We start from the raw sequence: 27,404 nt of genomic DNA on the forward strand, positions 1-27,404 counted from the left end.
ATCGGTTGAAGTCTATTATTTGGCTGCCAATTAATTATAATGATAACAATTTTATATACTTCAATTTCTATAGACTTTTTTTTAATTACAATTTTGATTTTACAAAATTAATAAATAGCTTGTCCATTTCTGTCAGTGATGATTTATTTTGCTCTATTTCTCTAAATTTTCTGTAAAATAATGTTTCAAATTATATCAAGTGTAAACCAATTTTCTTATTCTTGTTAATAAAATTACTTTAACTAGATGTAAAAATTCAAATATTTACTTAGTAGACCCTTGCCAATAGACATTTTTAGTTTTGTTTTGACTCTTTTACTATTAGTAGCCACTTAATGCAGGCCTTTTATATTAAAGAAAATTATAAAGTAATTTTAAAGCACAGTGTAAAAGGTAGAGTGGGGAGAAAAGTATGAACACATGAGATCTGTGCAACATTGTACAGATAATAGATGAGCAAATCAATATAAAATAGAAAAAAAAAAACCCATTGCTTTAAATGTTCATAAAAAAATTTTTAAAAAAAGAAAAGAAACACATTTAATGAAAACTGAGGTTTTATTGAATGAAAAAGATAGTAATTCAAAAAGAAAAAATTATAAAATGTACAGTTGGCTCTCTGTTTAACCACTTTCAAGGGACTGCAAAAAATCGTCCTTCAGTAGAAATTGTCCTTAAATAGAATGCTTTTATAACTAGTGGTTCAATCTGGGACCGTGAAAATCCGTCTTTAAATAGAGAGAGTCGTTAAATAGAGTGTCAATAAACAGAGAGTCAACTGCATATTATAATTGCATGAATAAACAAATGCACTGAATAACAAAAAAAAAAAAAAAGGCTGAAGAAAGTTTTAATAAAATTATCCAAATCGGGAGTCACTCTCAATCTATCTAAATGTGTATTTTCATGCACTAGTGTAAAATTTCTAGGGCATGTCATCGATAAAGATGGTATTCGACCCGACCCTGTGAAAGTTAGAGCAATAAAGAATCTCAGTGCTCCAAGTGATATATCCGGTGTTCGAAGAATTCTAGGAATGGTAAATGACGTTGCTAGATTCATCCCTCATTTATCATCATTAACTGAGCCTTTAAGGTCATTCTTAAATAAAAATGTGGAATTTCAATGGGATACTCCTCAATCAGAAGCACCGGAAGAAATAAAAAAAAATAATTATTTTGCCAGTCTGCTTAGCAAAATACCATCCCGAATATGAAACTACTTTATCGGCTGATGCTTTATCCTTTGGTTTAGGCTGTGTCTTGCTCCAAAAACAACCCAATGACGAGTTAAGAGCAGTTTTGTACACTTCAAGATCTTTAAGTGACACAGAAAAGTATTATTTGCAAATCGAAAAGGAAGCTTTGGCTGTGACCTGGGCAGCAGAACAATTTCAACAATACTTGCTAGGACTTCAGTTCACCTTAAAGACTGATCATAAGCCCCTCTTTTAGGCAAGATAAACATCAAAGACCTACCACCGCCTATTCAACATTTCAGAATCAGATTGATGCGTTTTGATTACAATATAATGTACTTCCAGGTGACTTAATTGCAACTGCCGATATATTATCAAGATCTCCAGAAACACATAAAATGAATCACGATGAGCTGTCGGACAGGGAAATACAAGCCTATGTTAATTATATTGTAAAAACCATCCTTGATTCTTCTGAGAAATTACAAGAAATAAGAGAAGAACTTCTAAAGGATAGCTCTTTATCTCTGATTATCAAATTTTGACAAGAGGGGTGGCTAGAACATGGCAACATGCCATTTGAAGCGGGTCCATACTGGAAGAGCAAAGACTAATTGACTTTTTCTGACGGACTACTACTAAAACGTCCTAGGCTGGAGATTCCAAAAAAATTACAGAAAGATATTTTATACCGATTCCATGACGGACACTTAGGCATAAACAAATGTAGATACAGAGCTAAAGAGTCTGCATGGTGGCCAGGCATCTCTCAACAAATAAAAGAAATGGTAACTTGCTGTCCGATCCGTGTCAAAACAAGAATTTAAAATAAAGAACCTTTAATTCCATGTACTCCTCCAACTCGACATTGGGAGAAGGTATCTACAGATCTTTTTGAAATTAGAGGTTAACACTTTCTATTAGTCACAGACTATTACTCAAGATACCCAGAAGTTTGTGAATTGCCATGCTTGACTTCTTCAGCAACCATAGACAGTATCAAACACATATTCGCCAGACATGGCATACCTGAACATGTGATTAGCGACAAAGGTCCATAGTATTCATCATCAGAATTTAAATCATTTGCTGCTGACTACGGCTTTAAGCAGGGGTGCCCATCCCCCCCAAGCTCAATGGCGCAAAATCCCCCCCAGAAATTTTCTTGCTTTCGAATAAGGTTACGTTTCGAGTTTCTAATTCCCAGGCAAACTGACGGGGGAGGGGGGGGGGTGACGCTAACCACTGCCATCTAAACCGAAATATCATTGGATTGTTGACACGTCTCACCTCAAAAAAACTTACAATATGGCCCTTGAGTAAAAAAGTTCAGAGATTTTTTTTTTCAAACGTAAATAAAAAAAATACGGAGAGTGGATTCACCTTTCTGATTTGGGATAAAGGCATTATTGGATGTAAGCAAGTTAAACCTTGTCGGAAGTATAATATTCAGTCAGATAGGGGGTCCGGGGGTTTCTCCCCCAGAAAAATTTTGAAATTGCAGATATAAAAACACAGTTTTAGACATTCATTGGTAAAGTTTGGTGGTATCGATTGGAACGACTCGGTGGTCCCTCCCCGTTATTTTTTTTTTTCGAAATTAAAATATCAAAAAAGTACTTGTAGATACTCTTTTGTTATGTAAAGGAGAGTGGGAGGTTCGGGGACTCTCTCTCGAAACGTTTTTAAAATAGTAGTTCTAAAAACGCAGTTTTAAACTATCTGTGGTAATGTTAGGTATATAAGCGATTCGGGAGGTGTCCCTCTAAAAAATTTCGTGATAAAAGTTTTAAAACTGCGATTTCAGGCTATCTATAGTTTGGGGACAGGCATTTTTCGGAAATTGAAGCTCTAAAATCGCACTTGTAGCCGCCCTCGTGACATTAGGGAAAGGCGTTTTCGGAAGCACTCCCCAGAAAATTTTTTCGAGATTGCAGCCTGAAAACCAAATTTAAGACAATCTTTAATGATTTTGATGAGAGTGGGGGAAGGGAGAGGGCGCTCCACTTAAATGTTACTCTTAAATGCTGTTGAAACGCAATTTTGATAGATCTTTGGTAATATAAGTGGAAGGAGAAGTTCGGTGGCATTCCCCCGGCAATTTTTTGAAATTGAAACTCCAAAAAGGCAATTGCAGATTGTATTTGATTCTGTTAAGAAGAGGGAAGATTCATGGGCTTTCTCCATAAATTTTTCAAAATTGCAGTTCTGGAAACTCAGTTTTAGATAACTATTAATGGCAAAGAGGCCGTTTTTTGAGCGTTACAGTGGAGGAGCTCACCTGGAAGTTCACTCACAAATTCACTATAACAGATATTTTTCAGAAATCCTCAAAATTGATTCAGCTATTCAGCACACATCGAAATTCAAAACTCGAAAATTTTCAAGAATCTAATACTTCCCTCAATTACATATCAAATACAGAAGAAAATAAAAATGATTTTAGAAAAATAATTAAAATACCTCAAGAATAAACTAATCTACTTCCAACAGTGGAACCTAACGTTATTAAAAGTTTTATAAAAATCATCTAATGATAAATTTAAAGAACAATCAATTTGAAAATGGTAGAAAAAACGAGAGTAGAGTAAAATGAAAAATTTTACGTAAAGTTTAGCAAATTTTTGAAGAAAGTGTATTAATTTTCAAGTGATGGGCTAAAAAATATGTTACAGTGAAACCTGTAAAAGTTACCACTTGCGGTGCACTACTTTAGTGGTCAACTTAAAGAGGTGGTCAACTTATAAAAGTTGAATTATATGATATAGATCTGATTTTGTGCCTCGGTCAACTTAGACTGGCGGTCAACTTAACAGGTTCTACCGTATTCGAAAACTTCAAAATCAATTTTAAACGATTGTTTTGGTGCAAATGAATCCATGAATGGCTAGAGCATAGTGGTCAAAATTCTTACAAACAATAAATAAATAACGGGGGGAAACAATTAAAAAACCTTTTTATTTTAGCCATTTTTGACCTTTTTTCATCATTGTTACACGTATTTCTCATACAAAACTGTGTTATTTCCAGAAAATCTATATAAATAAAACAAAGAATACATGTGCATATATATATGCATGTTCCCCATACAAATCGAGTTTATGTCGGATCTCGAGCAAATTTGACAGGAACATACTTAGGCTCCCGAGAAAGAACACAGAGAGATTTTCAAGCGGCAAAGAAGCATAGATGTAAAGAAGTACCGAACAGTTCTAATTTTAGTTTTAGGACCTTAAATTGCATTAAAAGACTCTTTTACCCGAAATAATTATCCGATCGGCTCGATTTTAGTCTCATTCGAAAGCCCGCAAAAATACCCCTGAAGTAGATTTACTTCCTTTGGATTTCAAAACCATCAACAAGGCTGTAAAGTCAACAGGAGAAAAGTTGTACGCATTTTTACGTAAAGGAACACAAAATAAAATCGGAAACTTATTGTCTACTGCGAGTTCAGTTTTAACTATCGTCAATAAAATGACTGAGAAGAAAGATCTATTCCCATTTTTTTTCTCGACTGTGAACACATAAAATTCTTGCTTTCGTGTTGAGCAGAATCGTCGGCCCTCGTGAAGCTGGATTGTCTTATCGTGCAGTAGCCGCTCGTGTGCAGCGTAACAGCAGCACAATCATGCGTGTTTGGAAGCAGTGGACGGACGAGGGTCGGACATCCGGGAGTGGACCACGAAATGTGACGTCAGCTCGCGATGACAGACACTTGGTGCGTATGGCACTGACGGACCGCACAGCTTCTTCTAGACAATTGGCAGTACAGTGGTCAACAGCTACAGGTGTTTCATTGTGTGCTTCATCAATTCGGAGACGTCTGCTGCAGTGTGGGCTGCGCACAAGGATTTCTTAATACAGGATACCTCTCACGCAAAACCATCGCCGCCTGCGGCTACAATGAGCCAATGTGCATAATAGCTGGCGTGCTGATTGGCAGCAGGTCGTCTTTTCTGACGAATCCCGCTTCAAATTGTGGCATCATGATGGCCGAATTCGTGTCAGGTGAACGGCACATTCCAGAGTGCATTATCGAACGCCACAGTGGACGAACATCCGGAGTTATGGTCTGGGGTGCCATAGCATATCATGGACAATCACAATTGCTACGAATCGTGGGCAATTTGAACAGTACCCGATTCATAAATGAAGTTTTACAGTCCCAAGCTATTCCTTTCCTGCAAGGATTGCTAGGGGCTGTATTCCAGCAGGATAATGCCCGTCCACATGTCGCCAGGACTGTCAAATCTTACCTTGATTCGCAGCAGGTACAGCTTCTTCCTTGGCCTGCATATTCCCCGGAAATTTCACCGATTGAACATGTGTGGGATTTCGTTGGGCGGCGTCTCGCTCGTGATCCTCGTCCTGTTGCTTCGACAGACAAACTTTGGTTGCGCATACAAACAATATGGAATAAATACTCTTCCTCAGGCAGATATTCAAACTTTGTTTCACTCCATGCCGAGTCGTGTAGCAGCTCTTACTGAGACACAGCTCTTAGTGGCCACACAAAATATTAATTTCTATTTCTTTTTATTGTTTGTTTTGAAAATGTATTCATTTATTTGTATCATTACCACTCAACTGTGTATTAAATTTCATTCAAGTATGATGCTTCCTTCATTGTGTTGCAATTTTCACAAACAGGAGTGTAATAAATTACTAAAAGGAAATAAAATTGTCTGATCCTGATTTGCAACGGACACGGACTCCATCCCGTCTTTGATGATCCCTTTATTGAAAAAGAGACACGGCTAATAAATTTTGGAATGAGTACGTCAAAAATGTAATATTTATACATGTAGGGAAGGGTGACCCAAAGCATGTAGGTTTTCGAATAACGCCCCAAAATTGTAGTTTTTGGATTTTAATCGCAACAATTTCGGTTTTATTTCCTAGCAGGGTTCTTGAACTTAAAAATAAAAAGTGATTTTATTATTATTTAAAGCCCAATATTTATTTATTATCAAACTTAACAAACATGTGAAAAACCCGCTTTGAACCTACCATTGAGCCCAAAGCGGGTATGCTTAACTAAATGGGGTTTGGTACATTTTTCCAATCAAATATGAAGTTATAAATGATTAAAATAGTTGACTAGCTACCTGGCATTATATAAAAAATATAAAACAGTTGTACTTATCCAATTTAAAGTCAGTACATTTGTTTATAAAATTTAAAGAAATAACTGAGTTAATTAATAGACTAATTAATTGCTAACCTAAAGAATAACTTTTTAAAGTTATACTTATCCCATTGAAAGAGAAAATCTAAGTCAGCACACGAGTCAAGAAATTTTAAATAAATGCATGATTAAATCCTATACTTATTTTGCCCAAAGGCACGTTTTTATTTCAATAATTATAACCTTAAATTAATAATTAAAAAAAAAACGGAAAGACCATCGTAGTTTTTATAGGTGGATAATGTCAGAATATTGACAATAAAAAAAATAATAAGCTGGTCTTCAACTAATCACAAGTTACAAAACTTCTTTCTTTTTTTTTTTTCTTAAAGCCTGGTTGCGCCATGCCGCTTGCGGACTGATAATAACTCAGCGGTGTTCGGGTAAACACGACACACGTACTCGTCGCCGCTAACACACCATGGGACGGGGGAAGGCATACCCAATATTTACCTATCCGCTTTGGGCTCTATTCCCCTTTTTCTTGCTGAATAAGTTTAAATATTTTTTTCCTTTCAAAAATCAAAAAGTTCATGTTCAAAAAAAAAAAAAAAAACTTCTGGGAAAAAAAAATCCCCCCCAAAAATTTTGATGGCACAACTTGCGCCATAATCCCCCCTTGTGGGCACCCCTGGCTTTAAGCATGAAACGAGTAGTAAACTCTATTCACAAGCAAACAGCGAAGCAGAGAGAATGGTGCAGACGATGAAAAACTTACTGGAAAAGTCCTCAGATTTCAGCATTACTCTACTAACCTATCGTAACACCCAACAGGAAGTAGCCCTGCTCAACTATGTATGGGACGATCACTCCAAACTCGACTTCCAGTTCACCCTAAACGATTACGTCCAAAATGGCCCAAACGGGAAAGAACATTTACAAAAAGACATTTCTCGTAAAGAAAACGAAAAAGCGGCCTTTGATCAAAAACATGCTGCTTACGAATTGCGTCCTCTAAGCACAGGTGAGAAAGTTTGGATTCCAGACTTCAAAACAGCGGGAATCATTGCTTCTCCGGGAAAGACACCAAGGTCCTACAACGTCCTGACTCCCAGAAGTGAAATTTGTCGAAATTGCCAACACCTTATTCCGATGCCGGAACCAGAAGAGACCGAGAAAACAATGTTCCCAAGGCTGTACCTGAGGCGCTAGAAAATGTGTTTCCTGAGACTCCTCCAATTCGGGACTGTCCTACACCAAAGACTATTGCCCATAAACAAACTCGTTTTGGTAGGGTTGTCAAACCACCAGAACGTTTAGATCTTTAAATCCAATTTTCCGAACTTCGTTGGGGGGATGTCACGGGAGCTTTGGCCACTAGACAGCGCCCTGCTCTGTGTCGATGTATGCTAACACTATCTGAGTGCGTGGCTATTCTGTGGTTGTGATTCTTGCGTCGGTGTACTTGTGTGCTGTAACTCCGTCCAGGTATAAAATATCAATGTGCTTATATCATTAGTATTCAATGAAACACCCTCGCCTTCAAAACACTCGACATTAGTTGTACTCTTTTTAGCATCTTTTATTTGGGGTTTAGTTCCAGCAGAGTGAGATTTATTTCTTGTTTTTATGGCTTCAATTTTCAGCGGCTCATTTTTCATGGAATTAATTTGATTCCGGGCTTGCTCGGAAGCCTTACAAATCTTTATAGCTTTTCTAAAGTTAGATTGTCCTCCGACAAGTTTTTCTTTATCCGCGTCACGCTGAATCCCAACAACAATGCGATCCATCACCAGGTTATCGTGCAATTCACCAAAATCGCAAGATTTACTTTTTCTCATTAAGTCATTGAGAAAGTCATCAAACTTCTCATTTGGATCCTGTATTACACTGTTAAAAATGAATCGCTCATAAGTGATGTTCATTTTAGGCAAGAAATAATTTTCTAACGCCTTCACAAATGCTTCTAGTTTTAGTTTAGTTTCATTCGAAAATGAAATATAGACCCTTACCGCTTCTGGTCCAATAGCGGACATAAATAACGCACTATTTGCACATTTTCCGGCTTCTTTTCCAGCCCGATGACAATTGAATACCATTCAAATTGTTGACGCCAAAGCTTCCATCATCTCGAAACATCTCTTGAAAACTAGATCAATGGGGTGGGTGGACGAGCGCACTTATGCTGTTCGCTGAGTTACTCTCTAGACCATCACTTTGAGTTGTCCTTATTTATGCTTTTTTGAAACGTATAAAATTGCAGTTCAAGAGTTAAGTTTTGGCACCATGTAACATTTAAGTATCAAATGTTTACTTGAAAATAGCAACTCATAGAACACTTAGAATGGTTTATTAGCGCAAGTGGTAAGACATATGCGTAGCAATTCTTATAACAAAGATAGCACAGTGTTGCCAACAGCTGAATACTAATAATGATGGGGATTAAGATGACAGCCGAGAAGAGGTTCAATATGAACAACGCTTTGGGGGGCCGTCAACCAGCAAAACCGACAACAATGTGGCTCGTGTTCCTCAATTGTTGGACTTGATCCTCGATTGACTAACAAGATGGTTGCAAATGAACTGAACATGTCATCTACTGCTATGTTTTGCGTTACTCAAGATTTAGCGATGAGAAAAGTGTGAGGCAAGTTCTTGCTGAAGCACCTTGCCATAACGTGCTGCGAATCCGCGAGTTCCTGGTTAAAAATCAGGTGAAAATGTTGTCCCAGCCCCCTATAGTCCTGACCTTGTCCTGACAGATTCCTTTTTGTTCTCTTGGATTAAGGCAGGCCTGAAATGAACTCATTTCTCATCCCTAGAAGAGATCCAATCAGCCGTGAGGAAGACCATAGGGGAGGTCTCCAAAAACACCTTTTACGGCACTTACCAGTCATGGCAAAGACGATGGAAGAAATGTACAGAAGCCCAAGGACGTTAATTTGAAGAATTTTAAGTGTTTGTGCAAATCTGTTCAAGAAATTACTTTAAAAAAAATACATTACTTTTGGAATAGACCCTGTATATATACATAGTGGAATACATACAGAAAAGTATTTTAGTTGAATATAAATTTTTGAAATAAATACCCGGGTATATACCCTGCATATTTACCCCAAAAAATAAATACAGCAAAACCCCTCTTAATGGACACCCCTCTTATGCGTACAATTTTTAATTCCTCAGTTCCAATGCAAATAACATTATTATTCCCCTGTCCTGCGGACACCTCTCTATTGCGAACAAAAAAATTTGTCCCGTTAGTGTCCGCTTTAGAGGGATTTTACTGTACCCGGGTAATTTACATCACTATTTACACCACACCCTTTTGAACCATTGGCGCCAAAATCAAATCAGCTTTTGTACCCTATAAGGTCTACCTTTCAATCAATTTTTGTTTGATTCCATTCATTACTTCTAGTGACACAGCAGTAACAAAAAACGTTTGATTGCTCAAACCTCATTAGAGCTAATTGTATCAAAATTTAATCTGTACCTGTACCCTCTAGGGTCAACACATGAGCCAAATTTTGTTTGATTCTGCCCACTACTTCCTGAGATATAACAGGCACGCATAACAGAGAAAACATTTGATTGCTCTACCTTGCTGGGAGGAATTGACACAAAAAACTAATGTGTATCAATTCACATGAGGGAATGTGAACCAAATTTTGTTCAATTTTATGCAGTTTATTTTGTTCAATTTTAGCTTTGCTCTAGAACCGCCACAAAAACCAGTCACACACACATTTTCCAAAAATTTTCAAAACCCTAGTAGCACAATTGGTTGGGAGATGGTTGGTCAATGGTGAAGCTTATGGTTGGCCAACAGTAGGCAATTTCCGCTTTAGTAACTGTTGCCCAACCAATCAATTGCCAACGAAGGGCCAACAATCAGCTACAGTGGCCGACAATTTCACAATGATCGCTCATCGAAAATATTCATGATTGGCCCAACGATGTCCAGAAACGGCAGGGCCATAGTTTTCTTATTATTTGTTGCCAATCTACCATTCCACACTGGTTTCTACCGTTGGTTAACCATCTCCCCACCGTATTTAATACTTGGGAATGAACTTGGCACACCTCAAATTGTGCAAATTCGTCAAAATTTGAAACTTTTTAGATATAGAAGAAAGTAAACTAGTATGTTGTGATCATCATGAAACTTTCTTCTCTATTTTTCTTATGCATTCTGATCCCACCTCATGCATGACGAGAAAGCAATATTCCTAGCAAAAATAAAATTACGCACATAAAAACTTGGCAACCTAATTTTTAGAATTATCCCAAACGCAAAGCAAAGAGCAAAGATAGATTGAAAGTTATTTTAAAAGCCTTGCTTAAATTAACTACAAATAACTTATTTGTTAACAAACATAAAATGGCAACAGTTAAACGTTTTAAATCAGTAAGATAACATTTCTGATCATTTCCCAACAATGAAAATCACACGAAATACGCAGACAACAGTCTATTACAATTTATTTTCCATATTGTTGTATTAATAGAACTATTTTATTCGCACAAAAAAAAAAAGCCCCCCTTGGAGCGATTGGCGCCAAAATTGAACCGATGCCTGTTTACATATAGGTTAACATTTATTCCAAATTTTATTTGGAACGAAGCTTTCCTTTTTGAGATATAGCACTTGCAATGAAAATGAGAATGTTCGATTGTACCACCTCCTTTTCAGTTATTGACGTTAAAATAAAATCAGCTCTTGTACCTTCTAAGGGCTACTTGCAGATGAATTTTTGTTTGATTCCGTTCATTATTTCTTGAGAAATAGCAGTCGCAAGTGACGACAAAAAACGATTTCTCATCCCCCCCTTTGAGCTTTTGACACCAAAATTGAATCAGCACCTGTAAATCTTAGGGGCAACATATGGACCAAATTTTGTTTGATTCCTTCAGTTACTTTCTGGGGAATAGCAGGCACACATAACTGAAGGGACGTCCCATTGCTCCACACCCCTTGGAGGAATTCAAGCCAAAAACCAATGGGCACAAGTTCACAATAATGATGTGAACTTCACATAGGGGCACATATGTCTATCGAATTTCGTTCGGTTTCATGCAGTAGTTTTCGCTGTAGAGTGGCCACAAAAACTGGTCACACAGATACAGACACACACACAGACAGACACACACATGGACGGACACACAAACGGACAGAGAGACAGACATTTTTTAAAAAAGGGTCGAAATGGACTCAGCACAACTCAAAACTTTCGAATCCGTCAAAATTCCGAAAATTTCCACGAATCTGATACTTTTTTCTATATATTAGATAAAGAAGGTAGTAAAAATGAACTTCATTTGAATAATTACCTCCAGCAAGCATGACAACAAGTAATATGCCACAGCTCCAAATATCTGCTGGCTCTGCTTTGTATTTTCGAGAAAAAATCTCAGGAGCAACATAAGGCATTGTGCCACATCTATTATTTAAAATCCTTTCTTTCCCATTATGCCTGAACACAGTAGCAAGTCCAAAATCGGATATTTTAACGTTATCTGAAAATATTAAAATTTTTTACAAAAATGTCAATTAAAAATCAACAATAACGAAGATGGTATAATGCAAATTTAACATATACAAAAGTATTTTGGATCATCCTTAACTACTTAGGACTACTAAATACAATTTGTACATACATAGCTGCCAACATGCCAACTTAAAAAATCTTACAATGTATGTGGTGGCTATATTTCTACGCTTTTTGGACCATTATAAAGTAAAGTATTAAAATTTTAAGTACTATAATATTTCCAAATCCTTACCTTTATTTGATCTGTGCTTTTTTAGCAAAAAAATAAATAAATAAATAAATAAATTTAAAAAGAAGCAAATAAATAAACTTTTATTTCTTTGAATTTAAACTTTGAGAAGTTGCTGACTTCGCAGCTTCCAAAAATTGTCTATCAAAAACTTGTTCAAAACAATAGTTTTTCTGTAAGTTCTTGCAGATTAAAATGTTCTCCATGTTGTTATCCGATCAAGTAGTCTGCAGTTCTGTCCTAGTCTTTCTTACAATGCTAAATATTCTTTTGCATTCTCCATTGCTATGAGGTATTGTTAGAATAGATAGCTTCTAAAAGAGCTTTCATACTTTAGTGAACCACTGGATGATTATATTAACCGCTAACATTGTTTTGTAATGCTCTTTTCCCCCTTTAAATTAAAAAAAAAATGGCTCTGAATCAGAGGAAGGGGGTGTCTAAAAAGGGGGGGGGGCGATGGAGAAGGATGTGGTCGTACTTGGAAACAAGGGTCATTTAATATAAGAATCAGCAAGAAGAATGTCTTTTTGAATGAAGACTTACAATTCAACTCGTATGCAACGTGCGACATTCACAAGCTAGTTTTTTTTTAAATTTTTTATATCGCGAAAATTGTACATGGGAGTCATAGAAGCAAGTCCTATACTCTCATTCTGCACAGAATTTTTTTTTTAACATCCTTTTTAAAAAAGCAGAACAAAAAGATATTTTTTTGTGATTTTTCTAATATTTTGGGGGGTATACTCCCTCAAGTCCCCTCTTTTGCTATCAGTGTCCATGATATTGGACTTTGAACTTCTCTTGCCTGCCAAAACTATGTTAGCAGTTAATATAAAGCTCTTTAACCTCCCCAAAATAATAATTGCTCTGAAACTAAAGAAAATTGAAAAAAAAAAAAAAAAAAACTTGGGGGGGGGGGGGGGTAAAGCAAATAGGTACATATAGGGGGGAAACGGAAGTCATATTCGGATTCAGGGGGTCATTTTACATAAGAATCAGCCAGCGAAATGTCAGAAGCATTTTGAAGGGTTTTTTTTGCCAACATTGTTGTTAATCTTTAATTGTCAGTGCAATTAAAATTTGCCCAACTCTGTATGTACAGGGGTAGAAGTGACCGACTTGTAACATATAGGACATTTTCCACAAAAAATATAGGACACCTTATATGAATAATTTTGCTATGAAAAAAGAAATAATACATATCATATATTATTCAGTTATTCTTATCAATGATTTTGTTAGAAAAAAAACTCAAACAAAATATTTTACATCTATAATGACTTTCCTGTAGTTGAAAGAATAATTTTTGAAAAAAGTGTACTTTATAGACTAAATAACTAAACAAAATTTGAAGAAAGATAATTTTTATTTTTTTTCCTCACTCATGACCCAAGTACTAATTCCACTGCTCTTAGATTTTATATCTAAACTGAACCCTTTACCACTTGTATTAAGAACAAACAGAGCTTGAGAAGGATCCTTCTGACGTTTTTCAGAGTTTTCTTTATGCTTGAACGTTTTAGCATGCTGCCTCAATTGCGAAAATCCACTATTGCTTATGGGCACTGAAAAGTTGCAAAAATGACAAAAAGCGATAAAATCAACTTTTCCTTTAGTGCACCATGCACCAAAATTTGTAGAATTAATGTCCTCCTGATTCAACAACTCCACACGAAATGCTGTTAAGCGATGCGATTTCGCCATTTTAATTCCACTTATTACAACAAACTACGTTTTAACATCATAAGGAACTAATTATTCCACGATCCCAAAATTCCACAAAAAGAAAAGATTGCAAAAAGAAAATTAGAACATTCCGATCAGAAAATGCACTGAACGCAAAAATATACCAACAAAAACCATGATGGAAAACAAAACAAACGGCTGTTGCTCCCCCCCCCCAATGCAAAATTCTAAAACCAACTTCAGCATTAGTTCTCGAAACTCCACCCACTATAGAGTGACGTCACATTGCTGTAGCTAATGAGAGAAGATGCCTGTTGCAGAATTTAGTCAGTTGAGATTTTTAATTTAAAATTCGTTTGGGCACGTACTTTCAGCAAAAAATCCGATGTCAGAAAGTTTATTTACCGTTCTTTTTAAAAGATATATATGGTATAAAACGGGAATATAGGAAATATAGGACATTTTTGAAAAATATAGGAAATATAGGACGATTTTGATGCTTTTTTTGAAAATATAGGACTACTTCGACCCCTGTATGTACCTAAACATTTTAAAATTTTGATACTGGCTGAAAAACACAATTTTAATCAAACTAACTAAATAACAATACTACGAATTATTCAGTACACAAATCAACTTCAGATTCAGTCAAAAGAATTTAAAAGATACAAACCATTTTTATCTAAAAGGATATTTTCAGGTTTCAGATCTCTATGAGTAATTCCTATAGAGTGCAAATATTCCTAGGGGAGAAAACATTGTTTCAATAACATTTAATTTTCATTGTTGAATGATAGTTTTAAAAAAAAGCAAGCAATGACACCAAAAAATTGACCGGCTGGTGGTGTGATGGTTAGGCGCTGGCCTTCTACACCTGTGGACCTGGGTTCTGACCAGAGGTGACCAGTCGGTGGATTTTCAAGATGCAGAAAATCATCAGTGCCTATGTCGTATGATTATGTGGCATGTAAAAGATCCCTAGGGTATTCATTAGGCTTAGACTTCCCTAGGCAAAATTAAATTCCTAGTGCTATTTGAATATTCATTCAAAAAAAAAAAAAAAATACCTTGGAATGCTTTTTTCAGATAGTTGTGGGGTTTTTTGTCGAAATTAATCAAGTTATCGAAATTACAATTTACTCTTATTGTACATGTATTTTTTAAATAAAAAAGGTTTCCCGATTTTTTTCCTCATTTGGTTGTAGAAAAAAATGCAATAATAATAAAAAAAATAACGATAACGATTCTGTTAAAGCAGTGAGTAAATACATGAAAAAAATATTATAAACAATCTCAGCTTGAAGTTAAGTAAATAGATCATCAACATTTATTCTTATCTGTTAAAGGTCGTGAAAGCAAAAAATTATTTTGCTTTAATTAGTTCTCGAAACATGTCACGGAATTTGCAGGGTTGCCACGGAAGTTCAAGAATGAAATTCCCTGACATTTGCAGGTGGTTTTGAGAAAAATTCCAGGTTATGGATCTCCACCTTCATTTTGCAACAGTAATATATAGATCTCAAATTTTGATAAAACTTACCTCATTTTCAAAATTTACAAACAATGGTTACCAAATTTAATTTACTCAAGCTAAAATAATCAAAATTATGTACTAAGGGTGGTTCAAAAAAAAAATTTTTTTTTTCTCAGCTCGAGTCCAAGATACCCCTTATCTTTTTTAAACTTACTAATAGTATTGTGCTGTAAAAGTTTTAGCTTCTTACTCAAATTTTAAGAGGTTGCTCAATGACCCCTTAATTTAATATTAGCCTTAGAATATAAAAAGTCACAAATTTAGAAACATTTAATTTCCCCAGCTGTTTTTTTTTTTTTAATGTAAGTATTTATTTTATTACAATGTATATGCATATAACTCGTGTATATTATAGTAGGTTACATTGTTTTTTCAGTTCAATGTATTTTTTTAGCCCCCTCCCCATACTTATAAAGTTTGGGGTGGGGGTTGAGCACCTTCTTTCAGTTGGAATATCAAGTTGAAATTCTTCCAGTATTTTACTATCCACAAGTCTAAAAGCATTGAGTGGTGTCCTGTTTTCTAGGAGAAACCCTTTTTTTTTAAGTGTATTTTTGAACTACCCTAATGTACTAACACAAGTGAAGCAAATCACTGTAATAAAGAATTAATGTAAATGTAGCATATCTAATTTCCAATAGCGAAGAGTCACTGCCTTACATCAAGTGAAAGAACTGCAAAATTAACAATTGTGACATCTGTATCACAAAAATAAAGTTAATTTCTAAAATAATCTGAACTAAAAACTTATGACACCTAAACTTTTTCCATTACTGCCTTCCACCCCTCCAATCCATTGAATTCACAGCACTTTTAGACTTGGGCCTGCAAAAAAATCATGCATCTTTTACCTCCACATATTTCCCCTGTTTGTTGCTCATAAAGCAAGGGTGCTCCCGCCCCCCAAGTTCAATGGCACAATCCTCCTCCCCCCCAATATTTCTGAACGCCTTAGCGCTTTTTTTATTTTTACCTATTTTTTTATTTTTAATTATTATTGTTTTGAAAGAAAAGTGTGCTCGCTCCGCAATAAAATACACACACTGATGAAAATAATAAAGTAAAATAAAATAAATAATTTTAATAAAAATAAAATAAAATAAATAATTAAAAAATCCCCCCCCCCAAAAAAAAATAAATTTGATGGCGCAACTTGCGCCATAATCCCTCTGTGTTGGGGAGAATTTCTAATCTAATAATATCTCCCCAATGTTTCTTTGATACTAGCAGATTGAGTTAAGAAATAAGACTTAACAAACTATTTCTAACTTGCATGAAGTTTATTTTAAAACAAGTAAAACAAGTTGACCGCCTAATGAGGTTCTATCATCCTTATTTGTAGCAAAATCAGCATCCGAAAAAGTTATAAGTTGAACATTTTCACATTTTAAGTTTAATTTTAAATCTTTAGTATGGAAAACATATCCTAGTAATTTCAACAATCCATCCCAGTGTACAATTCCTGGGTTGCTTTGAAATTGGCTGAAAATGTTAACAGCATATGATATATCAGGACGTGTTCTACTAGAAATAAATGATAAACACCCTAATAAACTCTTGTATGGATATTTTGACATTTCGTCAATCTCAGCTGGAGTAGTAGGACAATTTAACTTTGAATAAACACATCCTTTACTAATAGGTAAAGAAGAAATAGGAATTTTAAATTTACTAAATCTTTCATAAACTACACAAATGTATTCAGTTTGATGTAAATTTAAGCCATTTCCTTCATTTTCATTTTCTACACCTAGTAGCTTTTTAGTTTTACCTAAAATTTTAATTTCAACATGTTTTTGAAGTAAATTCAAAGCATCTTTAATATCCCTGTCCTTCTTACTGAATAACACAATGTCATTAACATATAAGAGTAAAATCACATTATCAGTATAATAAACACAATTACATGATAAAAATTTATGAAAACCAATTTTAAGCAATATATTTTCAATTTCATAAAACCACAGACGGCCGCTTTGGTGCAGGCCGTATATAGCTTTATTCAATTTGCACACATAATTTTCTTTTCTCTTTTCAATAAAACCTGGGGGTTGCTTCATATATATTATTTCCTCAATAGGAGCATATAGGTACGCACTTTTAACGTCACATTGGATATGTAGCCAATTTTCTCTTGATACCAATAAAGAAAAGAAAAAGCGAATGGTACTAAAGCAGACTACTGGGCAGAAGGTAAGATCAAAATCTAGTCCCCTCACTTGATAAGTCCCCTGAGCGACTAGCCTACTTTTATAAACTTCACCATTTTCCCCTTTATTTAAATTATAAACCCATCTACATCCGATAGGATTAACATTTTCCGGTAATTTGACTAAATTCCAAACATTTCTTTTACGCATAGTGCCTATTTCAATTTCCATTGATTTTTGCCTTCCCCCCTTTCATTAGATTTTAATGACTGTTTATATGTTCTAGGGATTTGAATTTCTATGTCTAGTCAAGAAATATGAGTTAAAATTTTAGATTGATTTGAAACTTCACCCTGAAAATCATCATTGCCTTTAAAATTAAATAATTCCGGATCATACGTTATGTTTTCACGAAGACATTTTTGAACATCATTCAACGATCTTAATCTTTTATTATTCCCCTTTTCAAAATAATATATGTCGTTTCTTGAACCATCAGCTCTAGGGACAAATTTCCGAATCCACCTAGCTTCCCGCATTGGTTTGTGACTAGAATCATCCCCCTCACTATCTGAACTTTCCGCCCCCCCCTTCAGAGCTACTTTCAACATTTAATTCTCTGAAGCGATTCGAATCTTCGCTTTCTTCCGAAGAATTCTTATCTTCTGCCTGAGGCGAAAGATGCCAGAAAAGGGTATTTTCTTTTCCGCGCGATACCTGCTTGGAAGTAAATTCGTCCTTGAAAAAAGGAATTCTCTTTGAAAGATACGTTGATTGTTTCAATGACTTTAATCTTTGTCTGGAAGATAAACGCGAAATCCTTAATGATTGAACGCGTATCCGATTAAAACGCCTTTTTCGGCTTTTAGGTCTAGTTTCTTTCTTAATTGTCGCGGAATTCCGGCAAAACAAGTCGTTCCGAATGCTTTTAAATGTCTTACAGACGGTTTTCTTCCCCCATAAAGTTCAAAAGGAGTCTTTTCTTGACTTGAATGACAAATCCTATTCCATGTGTATACAAAATATAACATCGCGTCGGGCCAAAAATTGTTTGGCAAACCACTTTCTTTTAACAAAACGCATGCACTATTTGTTACTGTCCGGGTAAAATTCTCAATTAATCCATTTTGCTCTGGTGTGTACACATTTGTGAGTTCATGATGTATACCCATATTCTGACAAAACCCGTCTAGTTCCTGATTTACAAATTCCGTCCCGTTATCAGATCTGATACTGACGACCTTTTTGCCGATAAATCTTTCGGCTCTCAGAATATGTTGTTTTACAATTCCCGGAACCTGACTTTTTGACTTGATAGGATACAATGAACACCTTTTAGAATAGTCATCAATAATAGAAAGAAAATAATTTTCTCCGTTTCTACCCTCTACTTCACATTTTCCCCAAACATCCATATGCAATAATTGCAATGGCTGGGTACTTCTTACTCTATCAATTGACTTGAAACTAACAAGCTTAAATTTTCCTAATTTACAAACATCACAGTTTAATTTAACGTGTCTAACTTAGGTAGGCCACGAACAGTTGAAAGATTTCTAGTTTTACGAATACTTTCAGTGTTTACGTGTCCACAGCGTTTATGCCAAGTTTCAATGTCACTTTGACAGCATTCTATAGAAGGTTCTTTTTTTACATGACTAGAACTAGGAGAATTTTTACACTTTTTACAATTAACATTATAAACTCCATTATTGAGTTCAGCTTTAAAAATTAATCCCTGTTTGTCGGATACTTCCACGAAACCTCTCCCACCTTTAAATTTTGCACCACACTGGTCAAACTTGGTGCCAGACAAAATATTTCGTCTCAAACGGGGAAAATACATTACATCTTTGAGAATTACAGTTCTTTTACCGAACTTCAACTTTGATTTCCCCTTTTCCCTCAATCGGGAAAGTTTGCTTTTTCATAGCAACAGCTATGTTTACATCATTTAGGGGTTCAAATGTCCTAAACCAGTTCTTATTTGAGCAACAGTGATTTGATGTGGCAGTGTCAAAAATGAAAGTATTCCCTTTATCTTGGGTCTGAATAAGATTTGCCTCTGACAAGAAATACAAAGGATACTCGCATCTGTTATTTGAAAGTGATCGGCGACGCTCCTGGAACTTCCTTCTAGAACTCCATCGGCGATTTCTATTCCTTGGGCTCGTACCTTCTTCCCTCCATTCTTTCCAGGATTGGTGCTGGTTTCCTCTTTTATTTCTTTCTTGTGAAGTCAATCTTTGACGGTCTTCATTTTTGACATAAGGGCATCTGCTTCTTATGTGTCCATCTTCATGACACTTGTAACATCGAATTTTAGATTTAACTTGGAAAACCTGCATCTCATTTGTCTTCTCTTCTTTCATTTCTTAACGGTTTTCTTCAATAATTAGATCAACCAGGACTTTCTCCAATGTGAAATCTTCATTTTTTCCTCATCAAAATCTGTTGAATCAGATGATCATACGTTTCTGGTAAACTTTGCAGTAATTTAAAGGAAATACAATCCTCCGGGAAATTCGGATAAACAACTTCGATTTTGTCGAAAATTCTCTGCAGACGCGGCACGAATAAATTCAGCTTTTCTCCATTCTCTTTCTTGCATTGATTCAGCTCAATGAAGAGTTGCATACTTATACATCTATTCTCCGGAAAAAAATAATTTTAGCTTCTTCCAAGATTCGCATGGATCTTCTATAGTTTCAACTATTTTTCTTAGATTTCGTTCAATATTCAAGAAGATTAGAGAGACTGCAGTTCGCTTCCTCACAATAAATTCTTTCACATCCTTTTCTGTTACATTTGTCTTCTCATTAATGACTGGTTCTTTCTCTTCTCCATTTGTGATATCCCATACATTCCGTTCCATGAGAAGGAACTTCATATTAGTTGCCCATTCGAGGTAATTCTTGTCATTGAGCTTTTCAATCTGAATCGTGAAATTTGCCATTTTTCTTTTTTTTTCAAACTCTAGCATTCTCGAATTTTGGTAAAATCTTTTAAGTCACTTCTATCTTGGTCGCCCCCCCATCTCAACATTCCAATAACTTCATCTTCAGATGGGTCATCAAATTTGCAGCTTCAAAAAATTTTTTCAAAATTTCTGAAAAATATCGAAATGTACACCATCCAACAGTACATGTACTTTTGGCAGCAGTACAACCCCACCATTTTACAGATGCATGTACACTCTTTATCATTTCCTAGTCTTATCCAAAAATATTTTCACTAGGTCTGCACAGGAAGGGACTGGGCCTGTAACCCGTGTTGGGGAGAATTTCTAATCTAATAATATCTCCCCAATGTTTCTTTGATACTAGCAGAGTGAGTTCGGAAATAAGACTTAACAAACTATTTCTAACTTGCATGAAGTTTATTTAAACAATAATGTAAATAGTTAAAACACGCTGTAAATGATAAAAATAAATACTAAGAACATAATCTATCCACATGCTACTTTTGCATGAGATAACTAACACTGCAATGCAAACTGCATGACTATTGACTAAAAACTTTGATGAAGTAGACCCATTGGGAAATAAGCTAATTCCATTATTTCTAATAAAGGGCGAGCGGCACGAACAAGCAAGTTCGAATACCGATCGAGCGACCGCCTACATCGACGAGAGATGATCAAAGAGAGAGAGCTAAAGCCGCGAGCAGTTTAAATATCCCCCCGGGTCATTAGCATATCCGAGTCACGTGAACGGACACATCACTGCTATTGTTAAGCACACGTGCCATCAGATTCCTTCTAGAAGCTTTCATGTGACGTCATACATTACCGAGTTCCCGCCACAAGTGAACGAAAGTGAAACAAACATTCGGTCGATTTGACCAATGTGAATGAGTGCTGATAAGAATCTTTTACCCCAGTCATGCAGAATGATTGGTAATACATTATAAGTAAGGAAAAACATTCTTTTACTATTGGTGCTATGAGGTGATGAGATAGGATTATTTACTGTTGTTATTAACAGGCATTTATGCCTAACACTCTGTGCATGCCATATGCAAAATTGTAAGGGGGGGGGGGCTGATATTTTAACCATGATTTAGCAGGATATTTTCCCCGTGGAAACTGATTTCAGGACAGATTAGAGTCAATAAAATTTGACATTTTTAATAACTTATTCATTAATGGAGAAGAAATGTTTTTACATTTTCGCAAAGAAAAAAAGTACTAAAAGCAAGGAAGTTCTGATTTCAAAGCGGGGGTGGGGCTCAAGCCCCCCCCTTTCCCCTCCATGTGGGCGCCTTTGCTCCTGTGGGCACCCTGTCATAAAGTTAAATTTTGAGCAATGATCAGAAACTTCTCTGATGTGCAGATTTTTTTTTTTAATCGGATTACATTTATTTTGAAAGAAAGAAGCACATTGAAAGTCTTTAAAGATCACTACCAAAATACTAAAAGATTAGCGATACTTCTGTAAAAAAGAAACTTTCTAAGTTTAAAATTGTCTAATGAACTAAATTTACAGAACAAAATTGTTTAGAAGAATACGATTTCAGAAAATAATTTAAAGAAATAATACAAAATATGAAAAGATTATAGCAGCTCATTAAGAACTTCAGTCGCACTCGCAGACAAAACAGTGTGATGTGTATCATAACTTCAGAATTGCTGACTTAAACAAGCAGCATTTAAAGAGCCCGCTCAAACTAGGAAGAAAAGAAGTACCTTCTGCGCATGTCCGCCACCTGATAAAAAGAACAGAAGGGGGGAAAAGAAAGAGGGGGATGACAAAACGACGAATGGGAATGGAGGCTAAAAAAACAAGGCTGAAAGTTTTTTTCGATCAGAAAATAAAAGAAATTCCCCAGACATTTCCATAAAATTATGCAATTTTTCATTTTCCCTGACATTTCCCTGATTTTCGGCCATTTTCATTTTTTCTGACAATTCCAGGTTTTCCCAATTTTCGCGGTGCGTGGCAACCCTGAATTTATAACAAATCAAAAAAAGTATTTACGTAATTAATTCTACTACATTCTAATTTCGTGAATTATTTACAGGAATAGAAAAATTCCAACTCATAATAAATAAAACATTGCACAGCGCAATATTAATAGCAGATGAATTCAGCAAGTTGGTGATGAAAAATAAAAAATTTCCATCAAAATACTGTGCTAACTTCCTTTGGACGAAAGCCGTACATCGTCCACTTTATTGTACTACACCTTTGTTACAACCAATTTCCAGTAGTTTTTTTTTCTTTTTTTGCTTTAATAGCTGCCTCTAAAAAATGAGAAATTTAGCATCATTTACATTGATCTGTTGCGATTGTTGAGAGCGGCTCGCCGACAGCGCCCTCTAGAAAAAGTGAACAATTGTTGCCACTTCTAAATAGAAAAGATTTATCTCCTCTCTGTCCCCGACATTGGCAGATGACTAGAAAAGGGCGCCATCTATTGAGAAGAAAGTGAAACTTTTCAATGATTGACTGAACAAACTGCAAAAATGGGAGAAAATCGTAAAAAATGGGAAATCGAAAGATGGAAGCAAAAAATGGGAGTCTCCTGTTAAAAACAGTAGAGTTGGAAAGTATGTACCAGTGTTGACCACTGATGAGCACCAAATGAAATAGGCTATAATTTCATTCAAAAATTAATTCAGTTTTCAAATATTTTTTGGCATTAATTACTAGAAGAAAGACAAGAAAAACATGGGCATACTTACAACTCCTTTTATAATTTGAAAGAAATATTTCTGAGCTTTTGGAAGAGGCATTCCGACATCTGGTTCTAAAAAAATAATAATTAAATGATAACTATTTAGCTAAGATAACTTAAATATGCAACATTGAATAAAATTATACGACTGTGAATAACTGGCTGATAATTTTTACTAGTTGGCCCCCATATTACACGGTTCAACTTTTCAATATATTGTTAATTTTTTCAAGCCACTTGACATGATTGATACAGCCAAGAAGTTAGTAATATAAGACTTTATTAAATATTTATTTTGCCTTCAAAAAAAAAAAAAAAAAAAAACTGCTCGCATTTTTAGAAAAACACATCTAAACTTCCAAAAGTGATAATTCTTACATAAGAATAAAAGAGTAAATTGAAAGCGAACTAAAAGCTTACGAAACCAGCGCACCAAATGGGCATGATATTGATCCCCTAAAATACTGGGGATCAAGCATTCATGGTACCCATTGCTTAGTAAAATTGCACCTTTGCACATTATCTGCTTCAGTTGAACGTTTGTTCAGCATTGCTGAAAAATTTTACACTTCTTAGAGAATGAGAATGAAACCTGACAGTTTTGAAGCATTGGTGATATTGAAATGCAATAAAAGATTATTTTAAATCAGTGGCCTAGCTGCATGTTTTGCTGCCTGAGGTGGTGCCTCTATTTGCTGCCCTTTCATTAAGACATATCTAATACATTAAACCATCAAAAATTATTGAACTTAAAATTGAAAACTTTATATAAGGAAGAAAGGAAGTTAGTTCAATCCGAATTCTTCTAAAAAAAAGTGTGTGTGTGGGAGGGGGGGGTCAGGCGCCTATCTTGGAGAATTCTTCTAATTTTACATCAAAAATCACAGCTAAAAGTAACATTTTTTTGGGGGCGGGGGGTGCTCTCCCAAATCTTCATTAAAACTAAAGTCAGTTTTAGCTTTTGATGACTTTAGTAGGGTTCATTAATAGGATATTTACCAAAATTTAAGTTTCAAAAATTCAATTGAAGTCTATTTTCTTAGGGTAAAGTAGGGTTCTTTAATAGGATATTTACCAAATTTAAGCTTCAAAAATTCAATTGAAGTCTATTTTAGAGGACGTTAAAGGAATGAGGAACGTTCTGGGGCTCGCTATGGAAATATTTCAACTTTGAACACTGAGGAGCGCAGTTGTAGTCATTCCAAAACCGAAAGTTTCGAAAAAAATTTTCTTTGCCTCCAGTAATAGATTTAAAGAATGATTTCCTTATTTAGATTTTTTTTCACATCATAGATGCAAAATTGCCTCGCCTCTACCAAAATGTATGCCGCCTCTTCCGCCGAACCCCAGCTACACCACTCTGCTAAAAATGCAGTATTTATTTTTGAACATTTACACTTTCATATCATTTATTTATACTTTCTGAATGTATTTTAATATATGCATGTTTTACAAATCCCGAATTAAAAAAAAAAAAGTTTTTCTTCTCAATATTGGGCTGTATTAAATACTATTATAGAAAACTAGAGAATAGAATGTAGATAAAGCAGCTAAATTTTAGAAACCATAACCTCTAAAATTTTGGTCGTATGCTAAATAACTGAATATTTAAATCATGTACAATATGCATTATGATGGGGGCGAAGCATTTAGATATGGGATATCTAATTACCTATGCAGGATATATTGTCAAAATAGTTATGTAGTATTTAAATGCACAATGAAAAATCATAATTTTTCAACTGTGAGTTACTGCAAGCAAGCAATGAGAATAATATAAAAATGTGCTTCTATTTTTCTCTCACGAGTCTGTAATCGTAATCAAAATCGTAATCAAACCATCAGAATTGTAATCGATCACATTTTTTAAATAATCTAATCATTGCTGTAACTGCAATTACGTTTTGGCAGAGGATTATAATTGCAATCATAATCTCTCCTATTTGTCAAGCTTGTAATCATAATTTTAATCGATTACATTCTTTCGTAATTGATTCCAAGCCGCGAAGCGAGTATCAACAGTAATTTTCAAAGAAATATGGAACATGAAATTTGAATTATACAGTCGACCCTTGATAACTCAAAATTTTTATCTTGAAATTTTCATTTGGTCCCAAAATAATTTAGTGATTTCAATACTAAATGATCTCTACATCTTGAATGTACTTTTAAGTTAAAGTTATTACAAAAGCACCATTTTCATTTCATGAAAAAAATCCAGCCAAAGAAATGCAAAAAAAGTTTTTTTTTTCCACACTCTGCTTTGCTTATCAGCTTGTATGAGGAGAATAATTTCGTAACAAAAAAGTTCCATAATAGGCAGTATTGCAAAATTGTGTGAAAAATAGCCAATTGGGCTTTTTTTTTTTTTTTTTTTTGCTGTGGTTGACGATCTAAAATTTCACTGAGTAGCAGCTAGTTAATACTTAAAAGACTTAAAATTTTGGCAAAAAAAAAAAAAAAAAATTTATTTCCAGATGACTTAACAAATATTTGCGCTTTAGGACAAAAAGACATTTAAAAGCAATTCAAACTGATGTCAAGAAAGGGGAAATTGAGCTTATGATGGAAATGGTAGATAAAAACTGCTTTATGAGATGTGGTTTGAAAACCATCAATGATAACAAAGCTAAAGTGACTGATGAATGGGATCATTTTGGAACCTTTGTTTACAAGAACTGGGCAAAAATAAAATCTTTCTTGAACATCGAGGAAAATGCTACTCCATGTGAATCATTGTTCTATGATGCAATTGTGTACGCAGTTTGTGGAGAGTGCAGATTCTGATGAAGAATCTTGACCACCTGTAACTAATCAGCAAGTATCAGATTTTGCAAATATTTTACAGCAGTAACTGGAAAATTCTGAAAATGTGATAGTTTGAATTGTGTTTACAAATTTATAACTTTTTAAGACGAGATAACAAAGAAAAAAAAAGGTAAGCAGTAAGAAAACCATTTTTTCTCTAAGTATCCTAATTAAACTTATTCTCTATAAAAGTATTTTTATGTGGTTCTAATAATTAATTTTATCCAAACTATAAGTGTTACAGCCTATCTATTATGTAATATTTCTAAAGAGAAAATTACTTTTGAAAAGGCTGAGAGGGAGACTTCTGATAACTCGAACTACCAATTACTTGAAGGTTTTAGCCTTGGACTTCTGAATAATCAAGAGATGACCGAAATTAATAATTCAAAATCATCATATTTTAATAAAAACTTATTAAAGTTGAAACTACATTTAAATTGTACATCTTATTTTTAACAACAGAGATTAATAAGAAATTAAAATTCTTTTATTTAGTATTTTTAGCAGCATCTTTCCTTTAAATATCTTTTACAAAGTCGAGTAATTTTTCTTCGTTTTCCTCAGCAGTTTTTAGAAAGATTTTAAAATAAGTGTAAAGTTTCTTGATTTTTTTGCTGGAGCTGAAAATTTATCAACAGATTTTAGCAAAATTGTGTTATTTTAAGGAGCACAAATATCATACCTATTCTATCAAAGAGCTCACCACCCGGAGCATATTCTAAAAATATGTAATGGATGGGGCTTTCATCTCTGTGTCCATAGTACTTAATGATGTGCTCATGTTTTAATCGACGATGAATGAAAATCTAAAGAAAGGAAAAAAGCAAAACATATGAGCTACAATTTTTAAAGAGCAGAATAGTCTGAAAGTAGGGATACCTCCCATAATTTGCATTTATACACTTATTGGCACTCCCTCCCCCTCTCTTGGAAAAATTTTAAATGACAGGCCTCAACCCATTCTCTTAGTTTTAAGTCAAACATTGGTAGAACACCAATCTGCGCAGTGATCTTGAAGCTATTTTGCAGAACATGTATGATACAGATATGTTTTGCCACGACAACTCTGCAAGATCACAGGTGCAGAGTTCGGTTGTTACAACTTACTTGTTGAGAATAAAAGGGGTACACGCACTTTCAGATTCCTCTGCACAAACGTTTGTTTCACCATGGGTAACATTCTCTATATGACATATATATACAGTAGGGATGGGCAATATCAAAATTTTAAAACCGCGATATATCTCTCCCAAAATATCAATATATTTAGGTCATTAAATTCAACATTTTATGAGGGGGGGGGGGCTGCAAAACCTATTACATAAGTATCTGCAACAGAGAAAAGCTATAAGCCATCTTGGTGAATAAATATTTTAGCAATTTATTCTAATAATATAGCTACGGCAAGGATTCTCATGTGTTTGTATCATG

At 34.8% G+C, this 27,404-nt stretch overlaps 1 protein-coding gene across 1 annotated transcript in view; it reads right to left on the reverse strand.

Annotated features, from left to right (window-relative positions):
* The window catches only part of LOC129234567 (serine/threonine-protein kinase Chk1-like), a 73,183-nt gene that overhangs the window by 20,042 nt on the left and 25,737 nt on the right, over nucleotides 1-27,404 (reverse strand). The window contains exons 3-6 of the mRNA XM_054868588.1: nucleotides 26,656-26,779; nucleotides 23,170-23,234; nucleotides 14,473-14,542; nucleotides 11,661-11,846 (exon numbers count right to left, since the gene is read on the reverse strand). Of these exons, the coding sequence (XP_054724563.1) occupies nucleotides 11,661-11,846; nucleotides 14,473-14,542; nucleotides 23,170-23,234; nucleotides 26,656-26,779 (445 nt within the window). The remainder of the gene's footprint in view (nucleotides 1-11,660; nucleotides 11,847-14,472; nucleotides 14,543-23,169; nucleotides 23,235-26,655; nucleotides 26,780-27,404) is intronic.

This window comes from Uloborus diversus, chromosome 1 (assembly GCF_026930045.1).
Source record: "Uloborus diversus isolate 005 chromosome 1, Udiv.v.3.1, whole genome shotgun sequence".
Taxonomy (NCBI): Eukaryota; Metazoa; Arthropoda; class Arachnida; order Araneae; family Uloboridae; genus Uloborus; species Uloborus diversus.